Source organism: Erpetoichthys calabaricus, chromosome 11, assembly GCF_900747795.2.
Source record: "Erpetoichthys calabaricus chromosome 11, fErpCal1.3, whole genome shotgun sequence".
Classification (NCBI taxonomy): Eukaryota; Metazoa; Chordata; class Cladistia; order Polypteriformes; family Polypteridae; genus Erpetoichthys; species Erpetoichthys calabaricus.
Genome location: NC_041404.2, coordinates 107848560 through 107875160, shown reverse-complemented (window position 1 = coordinate 107875160; position 26601 = coordinate 107848560). Strand labels below are relative to the sequence as shown.

Sequence of the window (26601 nt, the reverse complement as noted above, 5' to 3'; positions counted from 1 at the left end):
GTACAACAGTGCATTTCAAATGACGTCATTTGGTGCTAACCAAATCGTTGAGGGAAATTTTATGCCTTCATTTAAAGTACAGGGACAAGTGTATCACTTGATTGGCAGTCTTTTACCTATGCTGACTGAGGAACACAAATTTTTGCAACTTTGTTTCGTCCGGGACAATGAAAAGGAAGCACACATGCGGTGCGCTAATAGGCCGTCCGTCACTCCGGTCTCTTCATTCCCTTCCTTGCTTCGCCACGATATTCACGTCTTCCTGCTGATAACTGCAGCCTTTTTATTTAATCCATGGCTTCTCCTCTGTTTTATTGTTCATTTATTACGATTCTAGTTATTGTGTAGGTATTTTAGACTTAGTTTACATTGTTCAGGTACGCATTTCCTTTATCGTTTCAACCGTACCCCCATTAACATGTCTATTGAGGTGATCACCATCGATCAAACAACTGTCACCGAGTGGTTTCCATGCCCGGTGATGGTGACTGCCTTTTCCATTCTCTGTGTTACATATTGCACGGCCATATCAGGCTCACTCTTGATATCCGGAGGAACATTGTGTCTTATGTATTGAATGACTGGGACAGGTTCAAGGTGTGGACTGATGATGGTACAGGAAATAATTATACTACACACGAGCACTATAAGAGTGAAATGCTTAAGCCCTTCACCTATGGTTCTGCATGTGAGTTGATGGCTGCCGCTGAATTGTTCAGTTGTCGCTTTCAAGTGTACCGAAATGGCCAAATATTTTACACCTTTGGACAACCGCCAATGCCTCTTAAACATCTTAGATTCACAGGTGATGATTTGAGTAGTGGACACTTGGTGTTTATGAATGTTTAAACTCTCAAAAGCTGGATGCGAAGTTATCGATGAAACCCATTTCAATTCAAACACCTCCAATTTCCTGTAAGGCTCTGCTTCGCAATGACAATTAATAAGTCTCAGGGACAGACCCTACAAAAGGTTGGCATTGATTTGAGACAAGATTGCTTTTCACATGGCCAACTAAACGTTGCATGTGCAAGAGTAAGAAAAGGGCCAAACTGACAACATGGTATACAAAGAGATCCTTAACAAATAATTATTTGTATATTTTCCCTCAGTTTAAAAAGGTTTACTTTTCTTCTTAATAAAAATTTTAAGACAGTACTTTGCCTCTGCAAAGCGTGGGTATTTTGCTAGTATGTATATATGTGTATATGTATATACAGTAAGTCTTCATCCATGGTGTAGTAGGATTGCATGGTATATGAAAACCTGGTACTGTACCAGAATTTGTGGATTTTCAGAACAGAAGTAAGCAACAGCTTTCCCCTCAATCTCATCTAATTCCCCCACCCCTTCTCTTGACTCGTTGTTGCTGTTGAAAAAAATGTGTGTTTTGTAGACTTCACGAAATGAAACTACACATTTTGATGTGATCAGAATTTCACAGGGGACACGCCCAACCCTTATTGATTCAGTTTTCATACTCATGCTGATGTCCATAAGCCAATATTGTTGTCAAAGTCAAAATTTTAGTACCGATCCAGCACTACAGTATATTAAGATAGCACAATATGGAATAGGCAATTGTAATTTAGACTAAAACATTTTTCAGTTCAGTCCCAACACAAATGTATTGACATGCAGATCATCTAATTTTACATATAAACTTTTTACTAAACTATTAGATATGACTCTCACCAGCTCACAAAATTTGTAAACTGTGTTTTTCTGCCTCCTAGCTACCAAACTGTCTTAAATTAAGGATATTTTCTTGCATACGTTTAGATAACTGTCTGGATTTTAGACTTCAAAATTTCATGTTCAGATAAGTTGTACACTTCCACAATATCTCCCATCATTTTATGTTAACAATAGTATTGCATTGCCTCACCTTTATCAAGCTTTGCAAAAATGCTTGTTGAACAATAAAACTAACAAAAAGATCCCATAATAATAGCATGAGCTGATTTCATTACATTTCTGTTAAGTCCTGAGTTGAAAATTTGGCGATACCAGTGAGGATATATTGAGATTCACCAAGAGAGACAAATACTGTATAAATATAATTGGATATTGGTTCCAATGTCTCAGCCTTATTGACTGTTATAATAATAAAAAATATATACATATACAATATGTTGTCCTTATTTTCTGTGACCTACAAGCAAATGATTACCATAAACAAACCTGCATCATTTAAAATATACAAATTATTGAAAACAGACAAGTTAATTACTATTTGATATTCTGTGTCAGAAGGTTGGTTTGATCTTGCTTAACCTGAAGTGTTAGAGCTGCAGGAAGACAGCTACTTGAAATAATGTGTGTTTTGGGCTTTTTTTATTTTGTATAATTATTTGTTTATGATCATCATGATGACACTGTGGTTAGCACTTCTATCGTAATGGTCTATAGTCTTGTGTTCAAATTTCTGGCAGAATCTCTGGGAAGTTTGCACATGCAATAGTCACGTGTCTCAGTGAGTTTTCTTTGGGATCTTGTGTTTCTTCACACATTTCAAAGACTTGCAAATTAAGATAGAATTATTAAAATTAGTTACAATTTAGTTAATTTTTTTGAAAAGTCTTTCTTAAATCTAATTTTATATTGTGTTATGATCCTAGTCTTAATTTCTGGTTTCTCATTTTGTGTTTTTCCTCTTGTCTTTCTTGTAGGCCTTTCAGGTTATGAATTAATGTTAACATGTTAACATTAACATGTTATGAATTTTTTGGGGGGAATTTGACACTGCTTTTTTTAACTTCCCATTCTTTTTTGATTTCCATAAAAATTGTTAACAAGAAGAAAAACATGCATTTAATAAGACATCTTGATTTATTATTTTGTAATGGTGATTAAGCACATTATTGTTAAAGAGTGAATTATCCTTAATTTACAAAGTTAGTACATGCAATATCAGAGGAATTCTTAGGGATCCAAGGAATTCCAAGAAAGAACATAAGGAATTTGACCAGAAAAAGGAGACCATAACTCTTTGAGTAAACAAGTGCTTCCTGGCTTCAGTCTGAAATGCACTTCCCTTTGTGCTATTAAAAAACGTTACAGTTAGACAGAGCTCATTTAATTAAATATATTTATAACAGTTAAAATTTTAATATGCACTGCATTTAATTTTTGTCTTAAGTAAATACTGTTAAACTGTGCTTTCATTCAGAGCAGGTAGAGGATTATAGCATATATAGCATAAAAGTGGTCTTTTCCTGAGTAATTTGTCACTTATTTCCTGGTAATTTGTAAAAGGCCAGGATGTACTGTGAATTGTCTTATATGGTTCAGGCTATACACCACTAATTGTATTTTGTTTTGTTTTTTTTTTTTTTGTTTTTTTGGGGTTCCTAAAGACAACAACAACTAAAGTCCCAGAGGTCCGAGATGTCACCAGGATTGAAAGAATTGGTGAGAAAAATAATAGATATGATTGATACATTTCACTGCTTAATTTTACTGAATAGGTTATTAATATATAAAATGTGAATTTCATCTTAAAGTAAACTTTTAGGTACTTTCAGGTATTTTATTTTTACAAGACTTCTATTCTGATTCCTGATTAGTAAAATCCAATAAGAATTGTCACTGTCTAAGAAACATATCAAAACAAAATATTCCACAATTCACTAGTTGTTTTGCCCAGGTGGCAAGCTGATGTTTATCCAAATGAAGAACTCCTGGATGCTAAACTTTACAATTTAAAATATCTGGAAGCAGGAAACACTACAACCTGAAAACCACAAGAATTTCATTGTGTACATTTAAAACAGTAAAATTTGATAAATGTGGTACTTGTAACACATTTTCATTTAAATTCACTCTCTTCTCCTATGGTTTCAACTACATGTGTCAGTGGAGACTAATTTTTTTACAACCTTATTACCACATATTTATGGCAATTCTTCAACCCATTCCAACAGGACACCTGCAATATAGTTTTCTAAACCCCCTATTACTGTGATGGTAACCAGTTGTTTTATCCACACTCATGATACTGAACACACCTGTGCAAAATTCTGATACTAGCTAACATGGTTGCTACTTCAAGCTGAATTATGAAAACCCATGCTACGTGACTGCAGAAAATCATCCTATCATTCACCCCACTTCTCCTTGATCTGTGTAAGATATGTAATTGTCAACAACACACTACTAATACAACATAAATGTGTGTATTTGTGCCTTAACCTACATTATTTAAACATTCTTTTTATAATTCCAAGGAATATAATAACATATAATAACATAGGGAATTTGACAAAAAAAGAGGAGACCATAACTCTGAATAAACAAGTGCAAGTTCTCCTTGAATAAATGAGAGCTTCCTGGCTTCAGTCTGAAATGCACTTCCTGTGTGCTGTTATAATATTTGATATTATAAACACTATACAGTTAGAATTAAGTAGAAATCATGAAATTAATTATAAATATAATAGTTAAAAATTCTGCAGTGGGTTGGCACCCAGCCCAGGATTGGTTCCTGCCTTGTGCCCTGTGTTGGCTGGGATTGGCTCCAGCAGACCCCCGTGACCCTGTGTTCGGATTCAGCGGGTTGGAAAATGGATGGATGGATGGATAGTTCAAAATTTGAAATGCACTGAAAAAAGTTAAAATTTCTTTGTTTCTATTCTGCCTGCTTCAGACTAAAATATAGGTTTTAACTGCCCATTTCCTCTAACCTGACCTGTATTGACACATATCATGTCCATAGGATGCTAGATATACATGATAGTCATGTCTGCCTCGAAATACACCTATTATATTTATACTATTCAGGTATGTGATATAGGATATAACAGTGTGATTAATATGAGAAAGAAGGACAATTTGTAGCCAATCTTTGCATACCTGTGTTTCATAACTGGTTAAACTGCTTTGTGTTTTATAGGTGCACACTCCCACATTAGAGGTTTGGGGCTGGATGATGCTTTAGAGCCCAGACAGGTATGTTTCTAGACATTCTAATCAGGTGGCCACTAAAGTAAAGGCATTTGCATTTAATTAAATTCCTCACAGTTACTGATTTTGGGAAATGTCAATGCAAATGTACTGCTGCATTAATTGTGCAATGTCTTACTTTTTCGTTTTTTTTGGAAAAAGTGGTAAGTTTTATTTTTTTGATGTTAATAATTTCTTTTCAGTTTGACAGTAACACAATTTTGAAGTTTGTAAATGATTAAAAAGTTTACACATTTATTAAAAAAAGATTCTATATATCTTTAAAAAGTCTGTAAATTATATACTAGAATTTGTCTTGCTTTGTTAAAGTACATGTAATCGATGCTGTGGTCTTTAACAATAAAACAGTTTTCTATCACAGTATTTAAAAATCAAACTTACAGGTATGCAGATAAACTAAATATTTATCACCCTCACTCTTCTAAGCTATATTTTCTTTGTTGTACTGTTTGGGTGTTTGTTCTACAGTTGGTTATGTTAAATACTTAGTCTCCTCAAGTTCATGTGTATTTTATGAGCATACTTATTTGCATCAGGGTTAAATTTTTATTAAGTACATTTCTTACACAACTTTACTAATAAAGCAAGTACGTGGGTTAAATGGCACAATACCACATCTGAGAAAAAGTAAACTCAACTTGTTTAGTCCTGAAGTTGTTGATTTTGTGCCACAAATTAGGACTAAATTTAGCAAGTTTATTTGGGAAATTTGACAACATTTTGCCCAGGTTAATTTTCAGTGTGTTGTGTAGACAAGATGATTATACATTACATAGTACAGTGTACTGGGTTATAGTTTGTCTATATGATAATTTTTCATTTTGAATCCTAGTGACATTAAAATTGCTCTGTGCATCACATTTTTTCAAATGTCTAATAGAGAGAGGAAGTAAAGAAAAACAAGTCAATAATTTTAATTATCAGGAAAAGAAAACATATTTTGAAAATGCACTGGATCGTGCTTTTGTCCTTTCATTCAATACCGTATTTGAAACATTGTACTTCTGTAGGCTCCTGTAGCAGTGAAGGTTAATGAATGAAAGTTTCAAAAACAGTGAATTAAAAGCCTTTTTTCCCTGGGTATTATTTTTGATACAGTTGTAATTGGAAATAGTTGTCTCAGCAGAGGTCAGATATTTCTTTGGTCAAAATATGGTGTTGTCTGTACTTTTTAACAACTGGTGCAACTTATAATGTGTTCTGATGCTTCTCCTGTTCACACAATTCTATCAGGATGTAGCAGTTGTTCTGAAATTTTGGTCTGTGTACAACATGTGGTCTGCAAGTTGACAGCCATCCTGTTTAAGCAAAATGACATTTACATTGCTCAGGTATATTTGCCCATTAGGTAAATCTTGTTTCTGATTTGTTCATTTGTGGCAAGTGATATTAAACTTAATTTAATGGAATAAAACTGCCTCATCAGGATCCATGGAGTCTTCTTAAAGGAATACTCCATGAAGTTTCATATATTTGTTATGTATTACATGCAAATCGTTTTAATCTCATATTTTTGTGCAGAGCGAAGATATAAAATTGTACAATATACTGTAATAAAAGCCAATAGTGACTAGTGCTGTACAACAGTATATAACTTGGAACACAACCATGGAACAAAAAAGAAATCTCACATTACTTGTGTCACATAATCCACATTTAAGTTATCCAGTAGTGTGCTGAAATTGTTAAACACACATGCATTTGTTTTTAAAGTATTGTTAAATAGATACTTCAAGAAAAAAGCCAATACACATCATAAATAGAAAACATATGTCCCCTTGTAATTGCCTTTTTGAACTGAAGATAAGACTGTTGACCAGTGAGTGAGGGGGAGAGGCTGATTGGCAGTCAGTGACATGAATATTACACGGGAGAAAGAAAGAGAACAAATAGTAAACTGACCAATTTGAGACAAGTCTGTAAATTTAATTATATAGTGTTTATTTGCCCTCCCCTTTCAGTGTTTTGAAATCAGTGTGAGTGTGTGTAGCTTGCTAAATCTAATATATTGTGTTCATAAAAACGATTTGGAAATTACTTAAGTGTTTTTTTGTCTGGCGCTTCCTGACTAACTCGTAAGAGAAAATACTCACATATATTGTTTGAGTCATTTTGATGTCTAGCTATGAAAGGCATCAATCATTTTGGGGTTCTGCTATTGTTTTGCCCCTCTATTCCTAAAAAAACCCTCATTTTTAGGCCGTTTTTAATCCATATTTTGTTCAGGAAATTATGTTCATATTAATAAAGCGTAAACCATTTGGTGTCTTTAGCAAAAATGATAAGAAGAACTTCAAGTTGTGCATGCCATATCAGCCAGCCCCAGGGGTTATGAAGGGTCAAAGTTGCTCCTTTTAGCAAAACTTTGGGAAAAAATGGGAATTGTTAATATAGGCATGTGGAGTTCCGATTTATGCTATTTTAAAGGTACTGAACACGACTGTGATATTTTTGATATTTAATTTAATAATTGATATTTAATAAGAGGCACTCCCATAAAGTTATACTGTAAATGACAAATTTTCAAGCATAAATATATACGGTATCATATTAGATTATTTCAAGTCAGTGAATACGCATATGATGTTATTTTAGAAATACTGATCTTTCTACTAGGGATTTATCCCTTTTTGTACATCTTTAAAAAAGTGAAAGATAACCGAATTCTATTACAGTCAAAAATATTTAGACTTTAAACATTTAAATTGAAGCACACAATTTATTATTTTAAATATCTGACAAAACTATTCTTGTTTATTGTGTACTTCCACCTCATGAAGTAAATTACTATATTTCTGAAAAACACACCGAATTAGGGTAGCTTAAGTTAATTAAGACTTTATTTCTTTTGTTTAGGTTTTTATCAACACTTTCTGTGTTTCATTTGAGATATCAGTATTATTCACTTGATTTTTTTTTTGTGTTGTTTTACAAAATGTAGGTGGGTTTAGGTGGGACAGAAATGTCACAGCCCAGCACCGACCAATTAGGTTTTTCTGGCCCTGTACAGGCCACATGTTCAGAAGCTTTTTCCAAATCTACAAACTGTATCTAAATGCTCTTGGCAGAATCCCAGGATCACTTGGATATCTGTCCACTGTTCTTGGCTGTAATGGATTTCACATAGTTCCTCCTGGATTTTTAGTTCATCTGTCGGAAGGAGTCTTTGTTTCTATGTTCCAGCATAGCCTTTCCCAGGAGTATGATACCCTTAGAAATGAAACACACTTTCGTATTAAAAATGGAGCTGTCACTCCTTTCTGCCAGTCCCTGCTTTCTTCACAACATTGAACAGCTATGTTAGTAAAAACAACCCTCTGTAATATCAAATGATTTCAGCATTTTATGTTGGGTGGCATCCTCCACTATAGGCTTGCTGCTATGCAGATTTTTAATTAAAAAGAAAAACCTCAACCACAGACTTGAACTAAATTCCAACCAATGCTTTGGCCATTGTTCCTATGAGGAGGCTATATTAACACTAGAATCCCTGAAGCCTATGAAAAAAGTCGTAATGCCTGACACCTTAAATTCCTTCACATCTCCTTATCAGTGTCTTTGTTTTGCAAATGTGTCAAGCAGCAAGCAGCCTGCTATCCCATCCCCCACCGATGCAGCTGAAGTTCTCACAGCTCAAGTCTGTTTATCTGGGTATAAGGTACCTGGAATTGTATAGGGTAAATAATATATTGTCATTTTGAATACATACATTTCATGTGTGTTCTGTGTCTGCAATGATCTGGGTAAATGTAGGATGATGGGAAGTGAAGTGCAAGGCGAGAAATGTTGAACACATAACTAAAACACAAACTTTTTTCATGTTGCAGTAATAATTGATAAAATATTCATGTGAAATATATAATGTGTGAAGACTGAAGTCCAAATATCAAATGAATACTTTTACAAAAGGTATAACAAAACAAGTGTGCCTTTATTTAAGAATATAACCAAAAAAAATAAAGTTTTCAATTTACATTTACAAGTTGCTGTCAATATGTAAATACTGAAGCCCCTGTGATCACATGGTTGGAGGTAAGAACGCCTGCTTCTAAATCAAGTGGTTGTGGGTTTGATCCCGGGTCTTCCCCACATTTTCCGTTTTGACTAGTGAGCTGCTATTATTATTATTATTATTATTGTATAATAAAAAACCTTCATTTGATTTGAGTCTGTAACACCTGTTATAAATTCTTGCTACTTGTAAAAGTTAGTTTTTTTTTTTTAATTCTTTTTATTATTCAGTTTTATTCTCTCAGTCACGTTCACGTGGTACAACGAATCTGCCTCTCCCTCTCTGAGTTGATGGTGTTTATCTCCATTCTTTTCATAAGAGCAGTGATGACCACAGGTAGTTCTGACCAGGGATCAACCACAGCACCATCTGTTTTACTGGCAATCAAAGATACGATGCCCCATGACAACAATTAGAATGTCATGCGGCAGTTGTGCTTTGACAACAAAGACACCCGTACAGAAAGTGTGAAAAAGTCGGATTTTCTGTGATCTCTGACATGTTACAATGTTTTGTTGAACTGTGTTTTGAGTTGCAACCCAAGGCAACATACAGTTAGGTCTATAAATATTTGGACAGAGACAACTTTTTTCTAATTTTGGTTCTGTACATTACCACAATGAATTTTAGATGAAACAGCTCAGATGCAGTTGAAGTGCAGACTTTCAGCTTTAATTCAGTGGGGTGAACAAAATGATTGCATAAAAATGTGAGGCAACTAAAGCTTTTTTTTAACACAATCCCTTCATTTCAGGGGCTCAAAAGTAATTGGACAAATTAAATAACTGGAAATAAAATGTTCATTTCTAATACTTGGTTGAAAACCCTTTGCTGTCAATGACAGCCTGAAGTCTTGAACTCATGGACATCACCAGATGCTGGGTTTCCTCCTTTTTAATGCTCTGCCAGGCCTTTACTGCAGCGGCTTTCAGTTGCTGTTTGTTTGTGGGCCTTTCTGTCTGAAGATTAGTCTTCAACAAGTGAAATGCATGCTCAATTGGGTTAAGATCAGGTGACTGACTTGGCCATTCAAGAATTTTCCATTTCTTTTCTTTAATAAACTCCTGGGTTGCTTTGGCTGTATGTTTTGGGTCATTGTCCCATCTGTATCATGAAACGTCACCCAATCAATTTGACTGCATTTAGCTGGATTTGAGCAGACAGTATGTCTCTGAACACCTCAGAATTCATTCGGCTGCTTCTGCCCTGTGTCACATCATCAATAAACACTAGTGTCCCAGTGCCACTGGCAGCCATGCACGCCCAAGCCATCACACTGCCTCCACCGTGTTTTACAGATGATGTGGTATGCTTTGGATAATAAGCTGTTCTACGCCTTCTCCATACTTTTTTCTTGCCATCATTCTGGTAGAGGTTGATCTTGGTTTCATCTGTCCAAAGAATGTTTTTCCAGAACTGTGCTGGCTTTTTTAGATGTTCTTTAGCAAAGTCCAATCTAGTCTTTCAATTCTTGAGGCTTATGAGTGGCTTGCACTTTGCAGTGCACCCTCTGTATTTACTTTCATGCAGTCTTCTCTTTATGGTAGACTTGGATATCGATACGCCTACCCCCTGGAGAGTGTTGTTCACTTGGTTGGCTGTTGTGAAGGGGTTTCTCTTCACCATGGAAGTGATTCTGTGATCATCCACCACTGTTGTCTTCCGTGGACGTCCAGGTCTTTTTGCGTTGCTGAGTTCACCAGTGCTTGCGTTCTTTCTCAGGATGTACCAAACTGTAGATTTTGCCACTCGTAATATTGTAGCAATTTCTCGGATGGGTTTTTTCTGTTTTCACAGCTTAAGGATGGCTTATTTCACCTGCGTGGAGAGCTCCTTTGACCGCATGTTGTCTGTTCACAGCAAAATCTTCCACATGCAAGCACCACACCTCAAATCAACTCCAGGCCTTTTATCTGCTTAATTGATAATGACATAACAATGGACTTGCCAACACCTGCCCATGAAAAAGCCTTTGAGTCCAATTACTTTTGAGCCCCTGAAATGAGGGGATTGTGTTAAAAAAAATGCTTTAGTTGCCTTATATTTTTATGCAATCGTTTTGTTCACCCCACTAAATTAAAGCTGAAAGTCTGCACTTCAACTGCATCTGAGTTGTTTCATTTAAAATTTATTGTGGTAATGTACAGAACCAAAATTAGAAAAAAGTTGTCTCTGTCCAAATATTTATGGACCTAATTGTATCACTGTTGATGAGCAACTGTTTCCAACCAAGGTCCGTTGTCCTTTCTTGCAATATATCTCAACCAAGCCTGACAAATTTGGCATAAAGGTTTTAGATTGTGGCACATTTGGAGACAAAGTACATGCTCAATGCCACTCTTTATTTAGAAGCGATCCCAGTCGTCCCACAGGAGAAAGACTTTTGAGACTGCAATCATAAAGCTGTTTCTGACAATGGCAGAATTGTAACAGATAATTTCTTGAAGTCACTTTCGCTGGCTAATAGACTGCTGCACCACAGCACAACTCTGCTTGGCACTGTAAAGAAAGTGGGACAGAAGCTTTCATCCGCAGCTAAAGTAACATTAGTACACAAAGAATTCTTCAAGCTAGTGTTTAGATCTGGCAATGCCATGCTGAGGGTGTATGCACCCAAAAAGAAGTCTGTCTGCATTCTCGGTACAATGCACCACAGTGCGAAGATTTATCAAAAGCGGGGAGGAAAAAAAAAAAACATGTTCAAATCACATAGCATTTTCAGATAATTGCGTTTTCATGCATGAATGTGTGTGTGCGTGCGTGATAGAGTCATAGACATATCTGATATAATTCAAGTGGTTACTGGAATATAAAATAAACACTTTTGCAAAGGTATAATAAAACAAGTGTGCTTTTAGTCAAGAATAAAACTGAATAAAAAAAAATCTAACAACATTACAAGAAGACATGTTTCACCAGCATCATATTCATATACATATACATATTGGCGGAGTGGTGGATATGAGGCTAAGGATCTGCGCTGGTATCCCGAAGGTTGCTGGTTCGAATCCCCGTCACTGCCAAAAGAGATCCTACTCTGCTGGGCCCTTGAGCAAGGCCCTTAACCTTCAGTTGCTCCAGGGGTGCTGTACAATGGCTGACCCTGTGCTCTGACCCCAAGGGGTATGCGAAAACTAACAAATTCCTAATACAAGAAATTGTATAAGGCGAAATAAAAAACAAAAAAAAAAAATATACATAGACAATATTTTGGTACCCTTGCATCTCATTGAAAAAGTGCTGTATGCCACCTAATAAGTGTTTGGAGACATGTTTTCATTTAGTCGTGCAATCACTCTTTCAGCCTATTTAAATGGAGAAAAATAGTCACTCTACTGTTTGGTATTATTGTGTGTCCCATACTGAACATGGACCAGAGAAAGCAAAGGAGAGCGTTGTCTGAGGAGATCAGAAAGTAAATTATAGACAAGCATGTTAAAGGCAATAAGACATTCTACAAGTAGCTTGATGTTCCTGTGGCAACAGTTGCAAATATTATTAAGTTTAAGGTCCATGGGACTGTATCCAGCATACCTGGACATGGCTGCCAGGTGAAAATTGATTCCAGAATGGGTAGAAGGATTAGAGTGGTAGACAAAAAGCTAAGGACAACTTTCAAAAAGATACAAGTTGAAATCAAAGTCGAGGTCCATCTGTATCTGATTGCACCATCTACTGCTTTTTTGAGTGACATTGAGGTCAATGGAAGAAGACCTAGAAGGACTCTGCACTGTTGAAAGAAAAGCATGAAAAAGGCAGACTGAAATTTGCTAAAATGGATATTGACAAGCTACAATGCTTTTGGGAGAATTTCTGTTTGACAGATGAGACAAAACTGGAAAAAACTGGAGCTTTTTGGCAAGTCATATTAGCTTTATGTCTACAAATGAAAAAATTAAGCTTTCAAAGAAAAGAACGCCATACCTACTATGAAACATGGAGGAGGCTCAGTTATGTTTTCAGTCTGTATTGCTGTGTCTGGCACAGGCTGCCTCAAGTCTGTATAGGCAACAGTGAAATCGGAAGACTATCAAGACTTTCTCGAGTGAAACATACTGCCTATGGTTAGAAAACTCAGTCTCTGTCACATGTCCTCCAACAGGATAATGACCCAAAACACACAGCTAAAAGCACCCAAGAATGGCTAAGGAAAAAAAATATTTTTATTTTATTTATATAATATTCTGAAGTGGTCCTCCTGTGAGGTCTGATTTGATTTCTATCGAATATCTAAGGAAAGAACTGAAACATGCATGTTGGAGAGGGCACCCTCTCATTGAGTCTCATTGGGAGCTACAGGAATCATTTTTTTCACAGTGATTGCCCCTAAAGGTTGTGCAACAAAATATTAAGTTAAGGGTCCCATCATTTTTTCAGAGACCATTGTGGGTTCTTCTTTTCCATGGAGGGGTTCCAACAAATGTGTCCATGTCTTATGTTAAAAAGAGCACTGATCATTAAGAAGCTCCACTTTTTTAACATTACCCAATTCTGGTAAAGTTCTACCCTTTGCTTCCTGAGTTTTTTCCATTTCTGCACACAGTGAATTTCCACTTCCTTTAGTTTGGATTTTGCCTCATCATATTACATTACATAACTAGAAAAAAATGTTGCATTCTCTATTTTACCTCACTACCATCTTCTAATTGTATCCCCAGTATAACATGCATATACTGTACAAGAAAAAAAATAACAATTTTGATTAGTGGTCATCCATAAATTGACATCCCTAACTTTACATTATGACATACCTTTTCATTGTACTTTTCTTAAAAACATCATCTCATACCCTATTAATGTGCATTTGTTGATCTGTTTTTTGTCATTTTTCTTTATTATGTAAATATGCATGATTCTATGTACATTAATTCATACATACAATATATACAAATAGTATAAGCAGGTACATATCAAATATAACAACTCAACCCTTTTTTCCTGTGCTATTTTCTGATTCTCTCACAGGTGTCTCAGGGAATGGTTGGGCAGCTTGCTGCACGAAGAGCAGCTGGTGTGATTCTGGAAATGATTAAAGAGGGGAAAATAGCTGGAAGAGCTGTGCTAATAGCAGGGCAGCCAGGCACAGGAAAGACTGCCATAGCTATGGGTAAATATCACACATCAACTACAGAATTTGTTTCTGTCATATTTCATGCTCAAATGCTGTGTAGTGTATTTTCTTTCGTTTTGCTTATAATTTGCATGCTAAACATGTAATTCTATGCCATTTTCTGATGCTCTTTTTTCATTCTCTTCTCCATCCATCTCTTCCGCTTGTTTTTCTGTTTGCTATGGCAGGGATGGCTCAGGCTCTGGGAATGGACACTCCTTTCACAGCAATTGCAGGAAGTGAGATTTTCTCTTTAGAAATGAGTAAGACTGAAGCTCTCACCCAAGCCTTCCGCCGATCCATTGGAGTGCGAATCAAGTGAGTAGCACTGTATAGGTTCTCTACACCAAATTCTTTATTCAGATTTTTTTGTTCTTATTAATCTGTATTTAGCAAATGCCTTTGAGACAACTTGCACAAACTAACTAAAGCTAGCTAAATACTATTTATATAATTAAAACCGTACAAATTTATCAGACAATAAAGAAAATAGTCTGTAGTGAGAATGAGCTGTTGTGAAACTTTCTGTTTTAAGCATTCTTTTATTTCTCCAAATGGAAATACACACATGCACTAGGAACTGGAAATCAGTTTGTGGCTAACAGCATTAACAATGTAATGCTTGTTATATACACTTCACCTTCTCATTTTGAATGTTTCTTTCCTAATAAGGAACAACAATTTGAGAAGAAGAGACTAAATTTCCAATGTACTGTGACATTCTCCAACTCCATATGTAGAACTTGCAAATGGATGTTGTTTACAAATTAATACAATATCTCCAGCATGTCATGAGTTTTCTTGGCTATGTATGATAGATGTTTAGAACTGTACTTTTTGATGAGGAAACCACTTTATCTGTAATCCATCTATCCTGAGCAATAACCACTGTAGTATGTGATCTAATTACTTCTCCCTGAAATTGTAAGGCAGCAGCTGTGTCACAGTCAGATCTGATAAAAGCTGAAGTCCACCCTGCTAACATTAATTTGACAATATCACATACTGTACATAATAGAAGGAGCGAATCACCTTGCACTCACAGCTCTTTACACTGCCGAGTTCTTGAATAATTTATTCAGACCCCATGCTCAATAATACAAGATTTTATCCAAATTTGAGGATACTCATGCCAAACTGTCATCTGCTCATTTTACTGGAATGTCTTCATTTTTTAAGCATGCCTGCATTACAAAGAAATTGTTTTTAGGCCTGTCTAAATCTTCAACAAACATTAATCAGCAGTCATTTCAAGTCATTACTTGAAAATAACATCTTTCAAGGTACATCTGTCAAACCCAATTTAAACAGTGAAGTTTTTCTGTAGAACTGCAGTATCAGTAGGTTATGTATTTTCAAGGATCTCAACGATCACACTTTTTTAAGGACATGGAATACTGAGTAATTGTGAGGTGCATACACATAAGTACTAGTGAAATTCGTCTTCTCTGTAGTTTGAAGTCTTATTGAAAACCTTTCTTCCAGCATCACAAACTGTGTCCCCTAGCTGGGTATTTCAATGTTACAGAGCCCGCACAAAGTTTCTCTTTAAGGGAATCTCCAGAGAAAAGAGTCCTTTACCCAATCAAAAAAATTTGTTCAATAACTGTTGATGTGTGCAGATTCAATTCTTAGGGTACAGTTTTACCATGATTTGATTACTAGTACTGATAGCCAGTAAATCATTAAGTGTTGGCATATACCATGTACTGGTATGAGTCTTTTTTTTTGTTTAAAAAAAAAAAAAAAAAAAAAAGGTTAATGCTAGACTTTTCAAAACAGAAGTATTGAAGGGATTCAACACATTTAATATACTAAAGCTATCAATAAAACTTCCAGTTTTTGTTTATTGAAGAATTACCAATACCATTTATTAGAATGAATTAATAGTAACATGAGTATTAATATTTACCTTGCACATGATACACATTCATTTACCAAAAATTCATTTTGGGGGAAAAAACTTAGTCTACTTATAGTCTGGTCTTCTTCTTATTCTTTCATTGACCAATAAATCACAGGAGACAATATAGAAATTGTTCTTCTAAAAGCTAATTTATTTAATAAAGTAATATTGTGATTTTTTTTTTTTTTTAAAGAGAGGAGACTGAGATTATAGAAGGAGAGGTGGTGGAGATTCAGATTGATCGACCAGCTACAGGAACGGTACTATTATTTGCTTCTTTCTTTAAACTGAAACAAGTCAAGTTATTTTTTTTTTGTTTTTCATAATTTATTCTATGAAATCTTAGAAATATTTCTACTAATGTGCAGCCTTGTCAAGATTGCTGGTCTGTTTCTATTGTCTTTTTAAATTTTTATTTATTAGACACAAGTGTAAATAATGAAAACATATTGGGTTATCGCCACACGTGCAACACCCCAGTTCTATTAGTGTACATGACTCGCTGTTAAACAACTAGTGCTATTTTCACAAAAAATTTTTTTACCGTACTATATTCTTTTAAATTCAATAACTAAACATAGAAATAGACTAGGATGATTATTTCTGTTGTAGCCCTCCAGATCTGAGTTGGCCCACCATGACTGTACAGGGTAGAATGTATTGATTATTTGGAACTTAGAGAAAAATTATTATAAAAGGTAAATTGTATAATTATTTCATATGTTGTTCAAAAATATTAATATCCTGTTTATTCTTAGGGAGCTAAAGTTGGGAAACTAACTCTGAAGACAACAGAAATGGAGACCATTTATGATCTGGGAACCAAAATGATTGAGTGTTTGACAAAAGAAAAAGTGCAGGCTGGGTAAGAGTTTTTCACATTACCATATTTTAGCTCCTGCTGCCTGGCTGGAAATAAAAAGGAGAAATTACGTAAGTTTTATCCAGTTGCTTTAGAAGAAATGCAATGGTGTCCACTTCATCTGCAGTGGTTTCAAGTAATATATTAGCACACTAAGCGGTATGAACAAATTAATCCATATTAAATAAACCCCATGATTCTGTTTTCTGATTGTAGAGTTTTTTATCCTGATAAAATTAATTCAAAACAATGTATTTTCAATGTATGAATAATAAAGCTATTAGTAACAGAGCAACACAGCCCTCAAACCACACATGTGATACATCGTCCACATTTTCATGTTTTTTTTTTTTCTTTTATGACTCTTGCATCTGACACTAAATATACTGATAACATGAGCATTCCAGCCATTAGTTTTGGTTTCATGTGATGATAGTAGGTTAATCATAATTAAATTCATAACATCTAGACAGTTTTTAACTTCATGATTATTTACAAGGTCACCACTTTTATGTACCTTTTATATCCATTGCATTATTTTTGAACATCACCATCAATTTATACCTTAGCCTCTGTGCATAAGGATGCATGTTATGGTTTTCTCGTGCTTTTTTTTTTTTTTTTTTTTTAAGGTGTGCCCGCATAAAATGCGAAAGCGCCTATTGTCGTTATATTCAATACTGTCTGCCTGTTTGTTTATATGAAACAAGTTGGCACCTAGTGGATTGATTTTGTTGAAATTTGGTAGACTTCTTCTTCATAGAAATTTGCCTTGGAAGTTCAGTTTTTAATGAGATATCTCGAATAGAAAACGCTTTAGACGTTTTTTTTTATAAATACCAGAAACATCTCATTTGAAAGCATTAGTGAATTTTTGAAAATGTCCGACTTAAAACAGAGAAACATTCTGTGTAAACTTAATTACCAATTGATCTTTTAAATTTACCTTGAGAGAAGTTATTTCAGCCTGTACATACCCCTCTTTTACATGTCCGATAGCCTCTCTTGACAGCAAAAAACAAATCCCTTTTTGTTAGTCAATATCAATGGTGCCAGTGATTCTTAAACTTTATTGATATTACGTTTTTTATTTTGGAAGAAACTATGATATTTATGATATAGATTTTACTTCATTACATGCCACCTCACAGTAAATGTGTATGCCTTAGTTTGTATGCAGTGCTTCTTTCAAAATCAGGATACACTAGGGGGCTCCGCCCCCTGCTTGCTTCGCTCGCCAACCCCTGGTGTTGGGAAATTACAAAGAGCGTGATGTATGAATGAGATATAGCATAGTGTGAAGGTGTAGATGACGCAGATAGGAAGCAAACAATAAAGTGTTTGGTACAGTGTAAAGGTTTATTGGAAAATTTCTTTGTAAACAACATTAGTAGTAAAGATGGTGTCTTGTCCTTGAATGAGTTTTCCTTGGCATGGAGCATTTATGACCTTAACTTTAACGTCAGATGAACGTCGAAGTTGTGAGAAGGCCACATAAAGTTGTCCATGTACAAAAACGGGCTCAGATAGGTAGATGCCAACCTTGTGCATGGTTTGTCCTTGTGATTTGTTGATGGTCATGGCAAAGGCAGGTTTAATGGGGAATTGTTTCCGTTTAAGTGTAAAAGGTAATTCCAGGTCAGAACTTGAAAGGTCAATTTTAGGAATTAGAACAGTATTGTTAGCATGTGATCCTGTAAGAACTGTTGCTTGAATAACATTGTGTGTTATGGTGTAGACGACTAAACGTGTACCATTGCATAAACCCTGTTTAGTGTTAAGGTTTCTTAATAGCATGAGTATTGTTCCGTTTTTAAGGCTAAGACTGTGTTGTGGTAATCCGGCTGGGTTAATAGTGTTCAAATATGCTAAGGGGAAATTAAGATGGTCATTGTCGTCATCAGAGTCAACTTTGTCAGAGCTTAGAAAGAGGTGTGACTCTCCAGGAAGTAATGAAATGACCTGGTTATTAATGTGATCAACAGTAATATTTTTTGGACATAATATACTTCGTTGTGTTAAAAGGGGCATTTGGTCTAATGAGACCGCTGTTCCAAATATCTCCGTAAGTAAGTCGTCGCAGATGAAGGGTTGAGGAATTGTAATAATATTTGGGTGAAGTCCATCTGTATTGGTGAGTGTACAATGTTCTAGTTGTAATAACCAATTGTTATATTCGGGATCTGGAAATCGCATGTTTTGTACCAAGTGTATCTTTAGAAAGCAATGCCAATTGTTTGCGTAACATTTTTTGTTCCGCGGTTTTAGACGCTTGCCGAGGTGAATTTTTTTTTTTTTTTGGTGCGGGTTCGTGTTTGTGGTCCCGTTACTCGAGCCGTCTAGTTTTGTATCCGTGATCGTGAATTGATGACTTGTGTGATCTTTATCGTTAGGAATATGGATAAGTAATAAGTAGGATCGAACTCACTGTTAATATGCGGACTGTTCGTTTCTTCGTATTATCACCAATCAGGTCTCGCGCCTGTATATGTATTGTAGTTCGGTCTCGTGTTGTTTATATGACGTCGTCGCGTATTTTAAGGTGGACTGAATAATAGCTGAGCACATGGCATGTGGAGCAATAGGTAAGCACTGTCTAAAATCTACTCCTAATAAAAGTACCTTTCCTCCAAAGGGAATATTATTATTCATCAACGCAATGCCAATTGTCCGCGTATTTTAAGGTGGACTGAACAATAGCTGAGCGCATTGTAAGTGGAGTAATAGTTAAGCACTGTCTAAAATCTCCTCCTAATAAAAGTACCTTTCCCGCAAAGGGAATATTATTATTCATCAACGTTTGTAGAAGTTTATCAATGGTGTTGAGTAAGTGACTGGATGCCATTGTACATTCATCTATAATTAATAGTGTGGCAAGATGGATGTCACATGTATTGTTACTGTGCATTGTCATAGTGGATCCCGATGTTTCTGTGATTGGGACCGGTATTTGGAATAAGGAGTGACATGTGTTTTTGGAGCCGAGACATTTTTTCTTCCGCGTTTCAGAAGCGCTTTGTAGGTGCCGACGTGATTTGTGCATATTTGCGTTCTTGATTTGTTTCAGGGTGCACTGTTCAAATGCGATGTAATATTTGTCCACATACGCGAAAGCAGTATGGGTCATTGCCTTTTGGTGACCTGATATTTACTCTGGTAGATGCAAAATCAAATGAACTATTGTAGGATGTAATGTAGTTCATAAAGTTGTTACTTTCAGGTACTTCGTTAGTTAGAAGCTTCTGTAGATATGCAGGATATGAATGTAAAGGAGGCAGTGTAATTTGACTTTTTTGACAACAACGTGTAAATTCATTACTTGTATTGCCAGTTGTTTCTTCAGGGAAGTTAAGTGAATGACAATGATTGCAAATGACATTCATTAATCCCAATGAATTTCCATGAAAAGTGGACTTATTATTGAACGCGCTGTCAGCTAACTGGCGCAATCGTTCGTGTGGTCGTGGGTCTGAATCGTCCTTTTTGTGTACGTTTTGCGTGCTGTGTCCGTAGTCTGTCCCGTTTCGTGTCCAATGGGCTTTGTGTGGCGCTCGCGGCTTGTTTTTTTTTTGTGTGCTGGGGGCTTGTTGCCGGAGTTTTTATTTCTGTTAGTGGAGCGGGTGTTTGTGTGTCGTGGGGCTGAATCGTCCTTTTTGTGTGCGAACTGTTTCGTGTGCTATGTGTGCCTGCGTGTGACTCCTTTGTTTTTGGTGTCCTAGGGGCGCGTGGCCTCATTTCTTATTTCAGTTACTGGAGGGGGGCTTTGGGTGTCGTGGGTCTCAATCCTCTTCTTTGTGTGTGTCCCGTTTCGTGTGCAATGGCTTCGTGCGTTTACGTTGCATTCCATCCGGCCGGTTTCCGTTGCTTTGGGGGGGGGGGGGGGGGGGGGGGGGTTGTGGGGCGCCTGCGCAGTACGTCTTTTGCGGCCACGGCCCATGGCCGGATGTCCCTGCGTCCATCCGGTTTAGCATTCTCAGTTAGTAATATGGATTGTAATTGTTTATATGTGTGGCTGTAGGCGCAGAAGAAGACTAGGTGACTTCCTCAGGGATAGAATGTGACACAGTGTACGGACAGAGATTTGTTTGAAAGTGCATGACTCTGTCAAAACGCTATACTGCCTGACTTAATAAAGATAACTTGAATAACACTCTGAAAATATATTGTTTTGTCCATGCATTACTTACAGTAATTATCCATCCCATTTATCTTGTTCATTCCATGGAAGTTAAGGCCTATCCCAGCAGCAGTGATTCATGGCGTTATGCCAGTAACTAAGACGGTATGCCAGTCCATTGTAGAGCATGCTTGAACAATTTAGTTTCAGCATTTATTAATAAAATGTGTGTATTTTAATTAAAATGTATTACAAAAATAACACTCTTTACTGAGTATGTGTCATATTCTTTAACTCTGGTGATAGCAGCCAGACATTTCCTATAGATATTGTTTTTTCCCAGTAAACTACTTTACGTTATCCAGATTCTTGGAGTTTTTTCATGGACAGCCCACTTCATCTTTTGCCACAATGTCTGATTTCAAATGTGTTCTTTGAAATTATTAAGGTTGCGTATCTTAGTTATTTCAGTAGTGGTATACCATAGGTGACAAAACAGATATCCTTACACTCCCACCACCATGCCTGGATGAAATGGTATTGTAGTGTGAGATTATTCTCAAATACAGTGGGGCAAAAAAGTATTTAGTCAGCCACCAATTGTGTAAGTTCTCCCACTTAAAAAGATGAGAGAGGCCTGTAATTTTCATCATAGGTATACCTCAACTATGAGAGACAAAATGAGAAAAAAAAATCCAGAAAATCGCATTGTCTGATTTTTGAAGAATTTATTTGCAAATTATGGTGGAAAATAAGTATTTGGTCACCTACAAACAAGCAAGATTTCTGGCTCTCACAGACCTGTAACTTCTTCTGTAAGAGGCTCCTCTGTCCCCCACTCGTTACCTGTATTAATGGCACCTGTTTGAACTCGTTATCAATATAAAAGACACCTGTCCACAACCTCAAACAGTCACACTCCAAACACCACTATGGCCAAGACCAAAGAGCTGTCAAAGGACACCAGAAACAAAATTGTAGACCTGCACCAGGCTGGGAAGACTGAATCTGCAATAGGTAAGCAGCTTGGTGTGAAGAAATCAACTGTGGGAGCAATTATTAGAAAATGGAAGACATACAAGACCACTGATAATCTCCCTCGATCTGGGGCTCCACGCAAGATCTCACCCCGTGGGGTCAAAATGATCACAAGAACGTTGAGCAAAAATCCCAGAACCACATGGGGGGACCTAGTGAATGACCTGCAGAGAGCTGAGACCAAAGTAACAAAGGCTACCATCAGTAACACACTACGCCGCCAGGGACTCAAATCCTGCAGTGCCAGACGTGTCCCCCTGCTTAAGCCAGTACATGTGCAGGCCCGTCTGAAGTTTGCTAGAGATTAAGAGAATGTCGTATGGTCAGATGTAACCAAAATAGAACTTTTTGGTAAAAACTCTACTCGTCGTGTTTGGAAGAGAAAGAATGCCGAGTTGCATCCAAAGAACACCATACCTACTGTAAAGCATGGGGGTAGAAACATCATGCTTTGGGGCTGTTTTTCTGCAAAGGGACCAGGACGACTGATCCGTGTAAAGGAAAGAATGAATTGGGCCATGTATCGTCAGATTTTGAGTGAGAACCTCCTTCCATCAGCAAGGGCATTGAAGATGAAACGTGGCTGGGTCTTTCAGCATGACAATGATCCCAAACACACCGCCCGGGTAACGAAGGAGTGGCTTTGTAAGAAGCATTTCAAGGTCCTGGAGTGGCCTAGCCAGTCTCCAGATCTCAACCCCATAGAAAATCTTTGGAGGGAGTTGAAAGTCCGTGTTGCCCAGCGACAGCCCCAAAACATCACTGCTCTAGAGGAGATCTACATGGAGGAATGGACCAAAATACCAGCAACAGTGTGTGAAACCTTGTGAAGACTTACAAAAAACGTTTGACCTCTGTCATTGCCAATAAAGGGTATATAACAAAGTATTGAGATGAACTTTTGTTATTGACTATACTTATTTTCCACCATAATTTGCAAATAAATTCTTCAAAAATCAGACAATGTGATTTTCTGGATTTTTTTTCTCATTTTGTCTCTCATAGTTGAAGTATACCTATGATGAAAATTACAGGCCTTTCCCATCTTTTTAAGTGGGAGAACTTGCACAATTGGTGGCTAAATACTTTTTTGCCCCACTGTATGGCATTTTGTAGTATAAAATTTTAGCTTTTACCTTCCAGAGAGCATTCTTTCAAAATTCTGTGATAGTCCAGATGCTTTTTTGCAAACCTTGTGTAATCAGATGTGTTACTTTTATGTGAACAGTAGTTGATGTTGATCACCCTCTCATAAATACAATTGCTGTTCTGCTTTATTGCTATGTATTGATATACTGTATATACATTGTAATAAAGACAAAAACAGATCTTAACGTTTTGGGCTATCCGTCCCCGTATACTGTAAGGTACTTCTTCAAAATTGGTCAGTTCACACATAGAACACAAGACAACTGGTATAACGACAGGTGGACAATTTATGGGGTGGGAACGGAAGTGGACAGACAGAATGCTGGGAAGGAACTGTTGTGGTAGATGGGTGGTAATGAAGTCATCAGGTGGGGACCAGAGGGAAGGAAGGAACCCGGAAGTGGCTTGCGTGTCTTTTGACGACATTGATATTGGTGGAAGCAAGAGAGGTCTAGAGATTCTTAGATATGGTCCTATGGTCTTTTTGGCATTCTATACCGATCCTTTTTTTGCCCTATGGGACAATCTGAAGCATATTGTGATATCCAGGTAGAATTATCATAGACTCTGTTATTAAACTATTAAAAAAGGGAGCAGGATCGTACACTGGTTAGCTGCCTTATGGCATATATGTAGTCTCCTTAACGGGGTATACGTGGATTTTCTCCAGGTATTCTAGTTTCTTTTCACATCATATATATCTGCAGGTTAGGTTAATTGATAACTCAGAATTCACTCCTAAGAGGAAGTTAGCAGATGTTTCTATGAATGTGCATTGCAATGGCCTGCTGTCCTGTCCAGGTTGGTTCCTGTTGTGTATGCAATGCTGCTGTGATAGGCCGTGGCCCTGTAATTCCTAAACTTAATAATTGGGTTAGAAATTGGATGGGTGGATAATAGGAGATGGCAAAGTTTTTAAAACACTGTACCTATAAACAGCTATTCCGGAACGTAAAATTTCCAGTGGTAAGGTTTTTGTATTGAACAATGAAGATGAGTGAGAGAGTGCTAAAAAAAAAAATAATGTGAGGTTAAGTGAAAGATATTGAGGTGCAAATAACTGATGTTATGTAAGTTATGAGATAAATGCAGCAAAAAAACTGAGTGAAGGCAAATAAGCTATTCTAAGTATTAACTTATTTTGAAATTGTATTTGATAAATTGCAGCCAGGCATTAGAAAGTGGACACTGAGAACATCGTGCATGGACACTTATGACATTGATAATAGCTGGAGTGCAAATAGTAGATATAAATAGCTAAAGTTTTGATTTCATCAGTGATTTGCTCTGAGCCTGTTACTGTAGGGATAAGAGTGTTAATTGCATGACATCTTGTCTCTTGGAACAAGGAATATACTGTAATTTTTCTGGCAGTGAAAGAGCCAGAACACATACAGGTTGTTAACATTATTTGCTAGCTGTAATTTGATTCACTTGTTTTCAAAACCTTTGCCTTTATGCAAGATTATTTTGACAGTGGAGTACAGTATGTCCTACTGTGAATATATGCTCAGTAGTAGTTTCAGTATGTGAGAGAATGCTCAATAGTTCTTAGCTGTGGTTGTCCTTCTTATTTATGCCAGTGAATGAAGTGATCAACGCAAAAAACCTTTTAGCTACAAAGAGATGCTGTTTAATTGTTGGCTTGTGCACTTGGATGGTACCTAACAGCTTTCTGGTGATGCCACTGCTGTTTTAGGTACATACAGTACATTGGATGGAATAAGGATAATGCTTACTGGCTCTGTAGTCATACTTAGAGACTTTAGTGCTCTCAAGATGATATATGGCGATACCCAAAGGTATGTGATTTGGGGGAAGAAATGGCCTGCATGATGTAAATTTAGAGGTGCGAATATTAGATATCTGTGCGAATATTAGATATCTGTGCTAGTTAAGATTTGCCCTGACATTCTCCGTGTTTAAACATATAGTAGCTCATTAAGTTGAGTATGTTTAAAGTGGATATAAAACTCAGTGAATGATGCCAAGTAGAGGTGCAACTGTCATGATTTTTAAAGCTGATATTTTGTCTATGGCTTCTTTGGCATAAAATCAGACAATTCTTAGTCTGATTGCTGATCATTGCAGCAATTCCTTTCAAAAGTTCATGTCATGTTGATATTGAATGCATTTTTTTAAATTAATTTTCAATGTTACACATATACTCTCTATCTAGAAGTCTGGATCATGTGGTAAATAGTAGACTTGTGCCAAAAGAAGTTGTTGGGGAATCAGCAGGTCCCTGTTTAATCCCAGGGATGTGAGGGGGAAAAAGTGGTCAAAATAAGCAGCACGTGAGGTTGTTAAAACAAGAAAAGAATGAAATGCTTTTGATGAGGTCCTTCTCAGTCACGGTTAGTCAACAAACTAATGTTCTCTTTCCGGTCCCGGTTGGTTTTGAAGTGCTGATTCCCAGAAAGGGTATGTCATGGCGATGCACTTTCGGAAGTGACGTCACTTGCCTTCTGTATGGGGTTCCACTGAACTGCAGATGGAAACGGGAGATTGTGTTAGGGAGAGTGCAACTCTCTGCTCGGGTGGCATTTCTTACCTGTATTGAGGATGTCTCCTAATTACACAAGCCTGATAACCATCACACTGTGACCAACACATCTATATGAGATTGTTGGACTTCTCTTTCCAAAACCATGGACATTAATTTGAGGTTGGCCCCCATTTTGCAGCTTTAATAGTCTCCACTCTTCTGGGAAGGCATTCCACAAAATTTTGGTGTTTCAGTTCATCCCAATGGTGTTCAGAAGGGTTGCAGGGTTACAATCAGGCTGCACAGTTTCTCCATACCTAACTTGTCAGACTGTGTCTTTATCAACCTGGCTTTGTGCACAGGAGCATAGTCATGCTGGAACAGAAAAGAGCCTTTCACAAACTGTTGCCACAAAGTTGTAAGCACTCAATTCTCTAAAGTGTCTTTTTTTGCCTGTGGCATTAACATTATCCTTCCCTGGAACCGGCCAAAGAGCATTATCCCTCCTCCGCAAACCCAGATTTGTCTACCAGACTGCCACATAATGAAGTGTAATTCATCACGCCACAGAGCATGTTTCCACTGCTTCAGAGTCTAGTGGTGGTGTGCTTTACACTACACCAGCGTGATGTTTGACATTGGTCAAGGTGATCTAAGGCTTGGGTGAAGCTCCTTGACCATGGACACCCATTTCATGATGCTCCTGATGCACAGTTGCTGTGCTGTTGTTGCTTCTAGAGGCAGTTTGGAACTCCTTTGTGAGTTATATAACAAAGGTTTGGAAATTTTTGTACGCTATACATTTTAGCACTTAGCAGTCCCACTTTATGAGCTTGTGTGGTCTACTATTTTGTGGCTGAACTGTTGCTGCTCCTAGACACTTCCACTTCACAATTATAATACTTACTATTGAGTATGACAGATCTGGCAGAGCAGAAATTTCATGGGCGTACT

General features: G+C 36.8%; 1 protein-coding gene across 2 annotated transcripts in view; it reads left to right on the top strand.

Annotated features, from left to right (window-relative positions):
• Nucleotides 1-26601, top strand: part of ruvbl2 (RuvB-like AAA ATPase 2) — a 71688-nt gene that overhangs the window by 5022 nt on the left and 40065 nt on the right. Inside the window, exons 2-7 of one of the 2 annotated variants that reach the window (XM_028813702.2) lie at nt 3360-3414; nt 4895-4950; nt 13943-14084; nt 14276-14405; nt 16187-16253; nt 16752-16858. In XM_028813702.2, the coding sequence (XP_028669535.1) occupies nt 3360-3414; nt 4895-4950; nt 13943-14084; nt 14276-14405; nt 16187-16253; nt 16752-16858 (557 nt within the window). The remainder of the gene's footprint in view (nt 1-3359; nt 3415-4894; nt 4951-13942; nt 14085-14275; nt 14406-16186; nt 16254-16751; nt 16859-26601) is intronic. The other variant, XM_028813703.2, reaches the window with a different exon arrangement.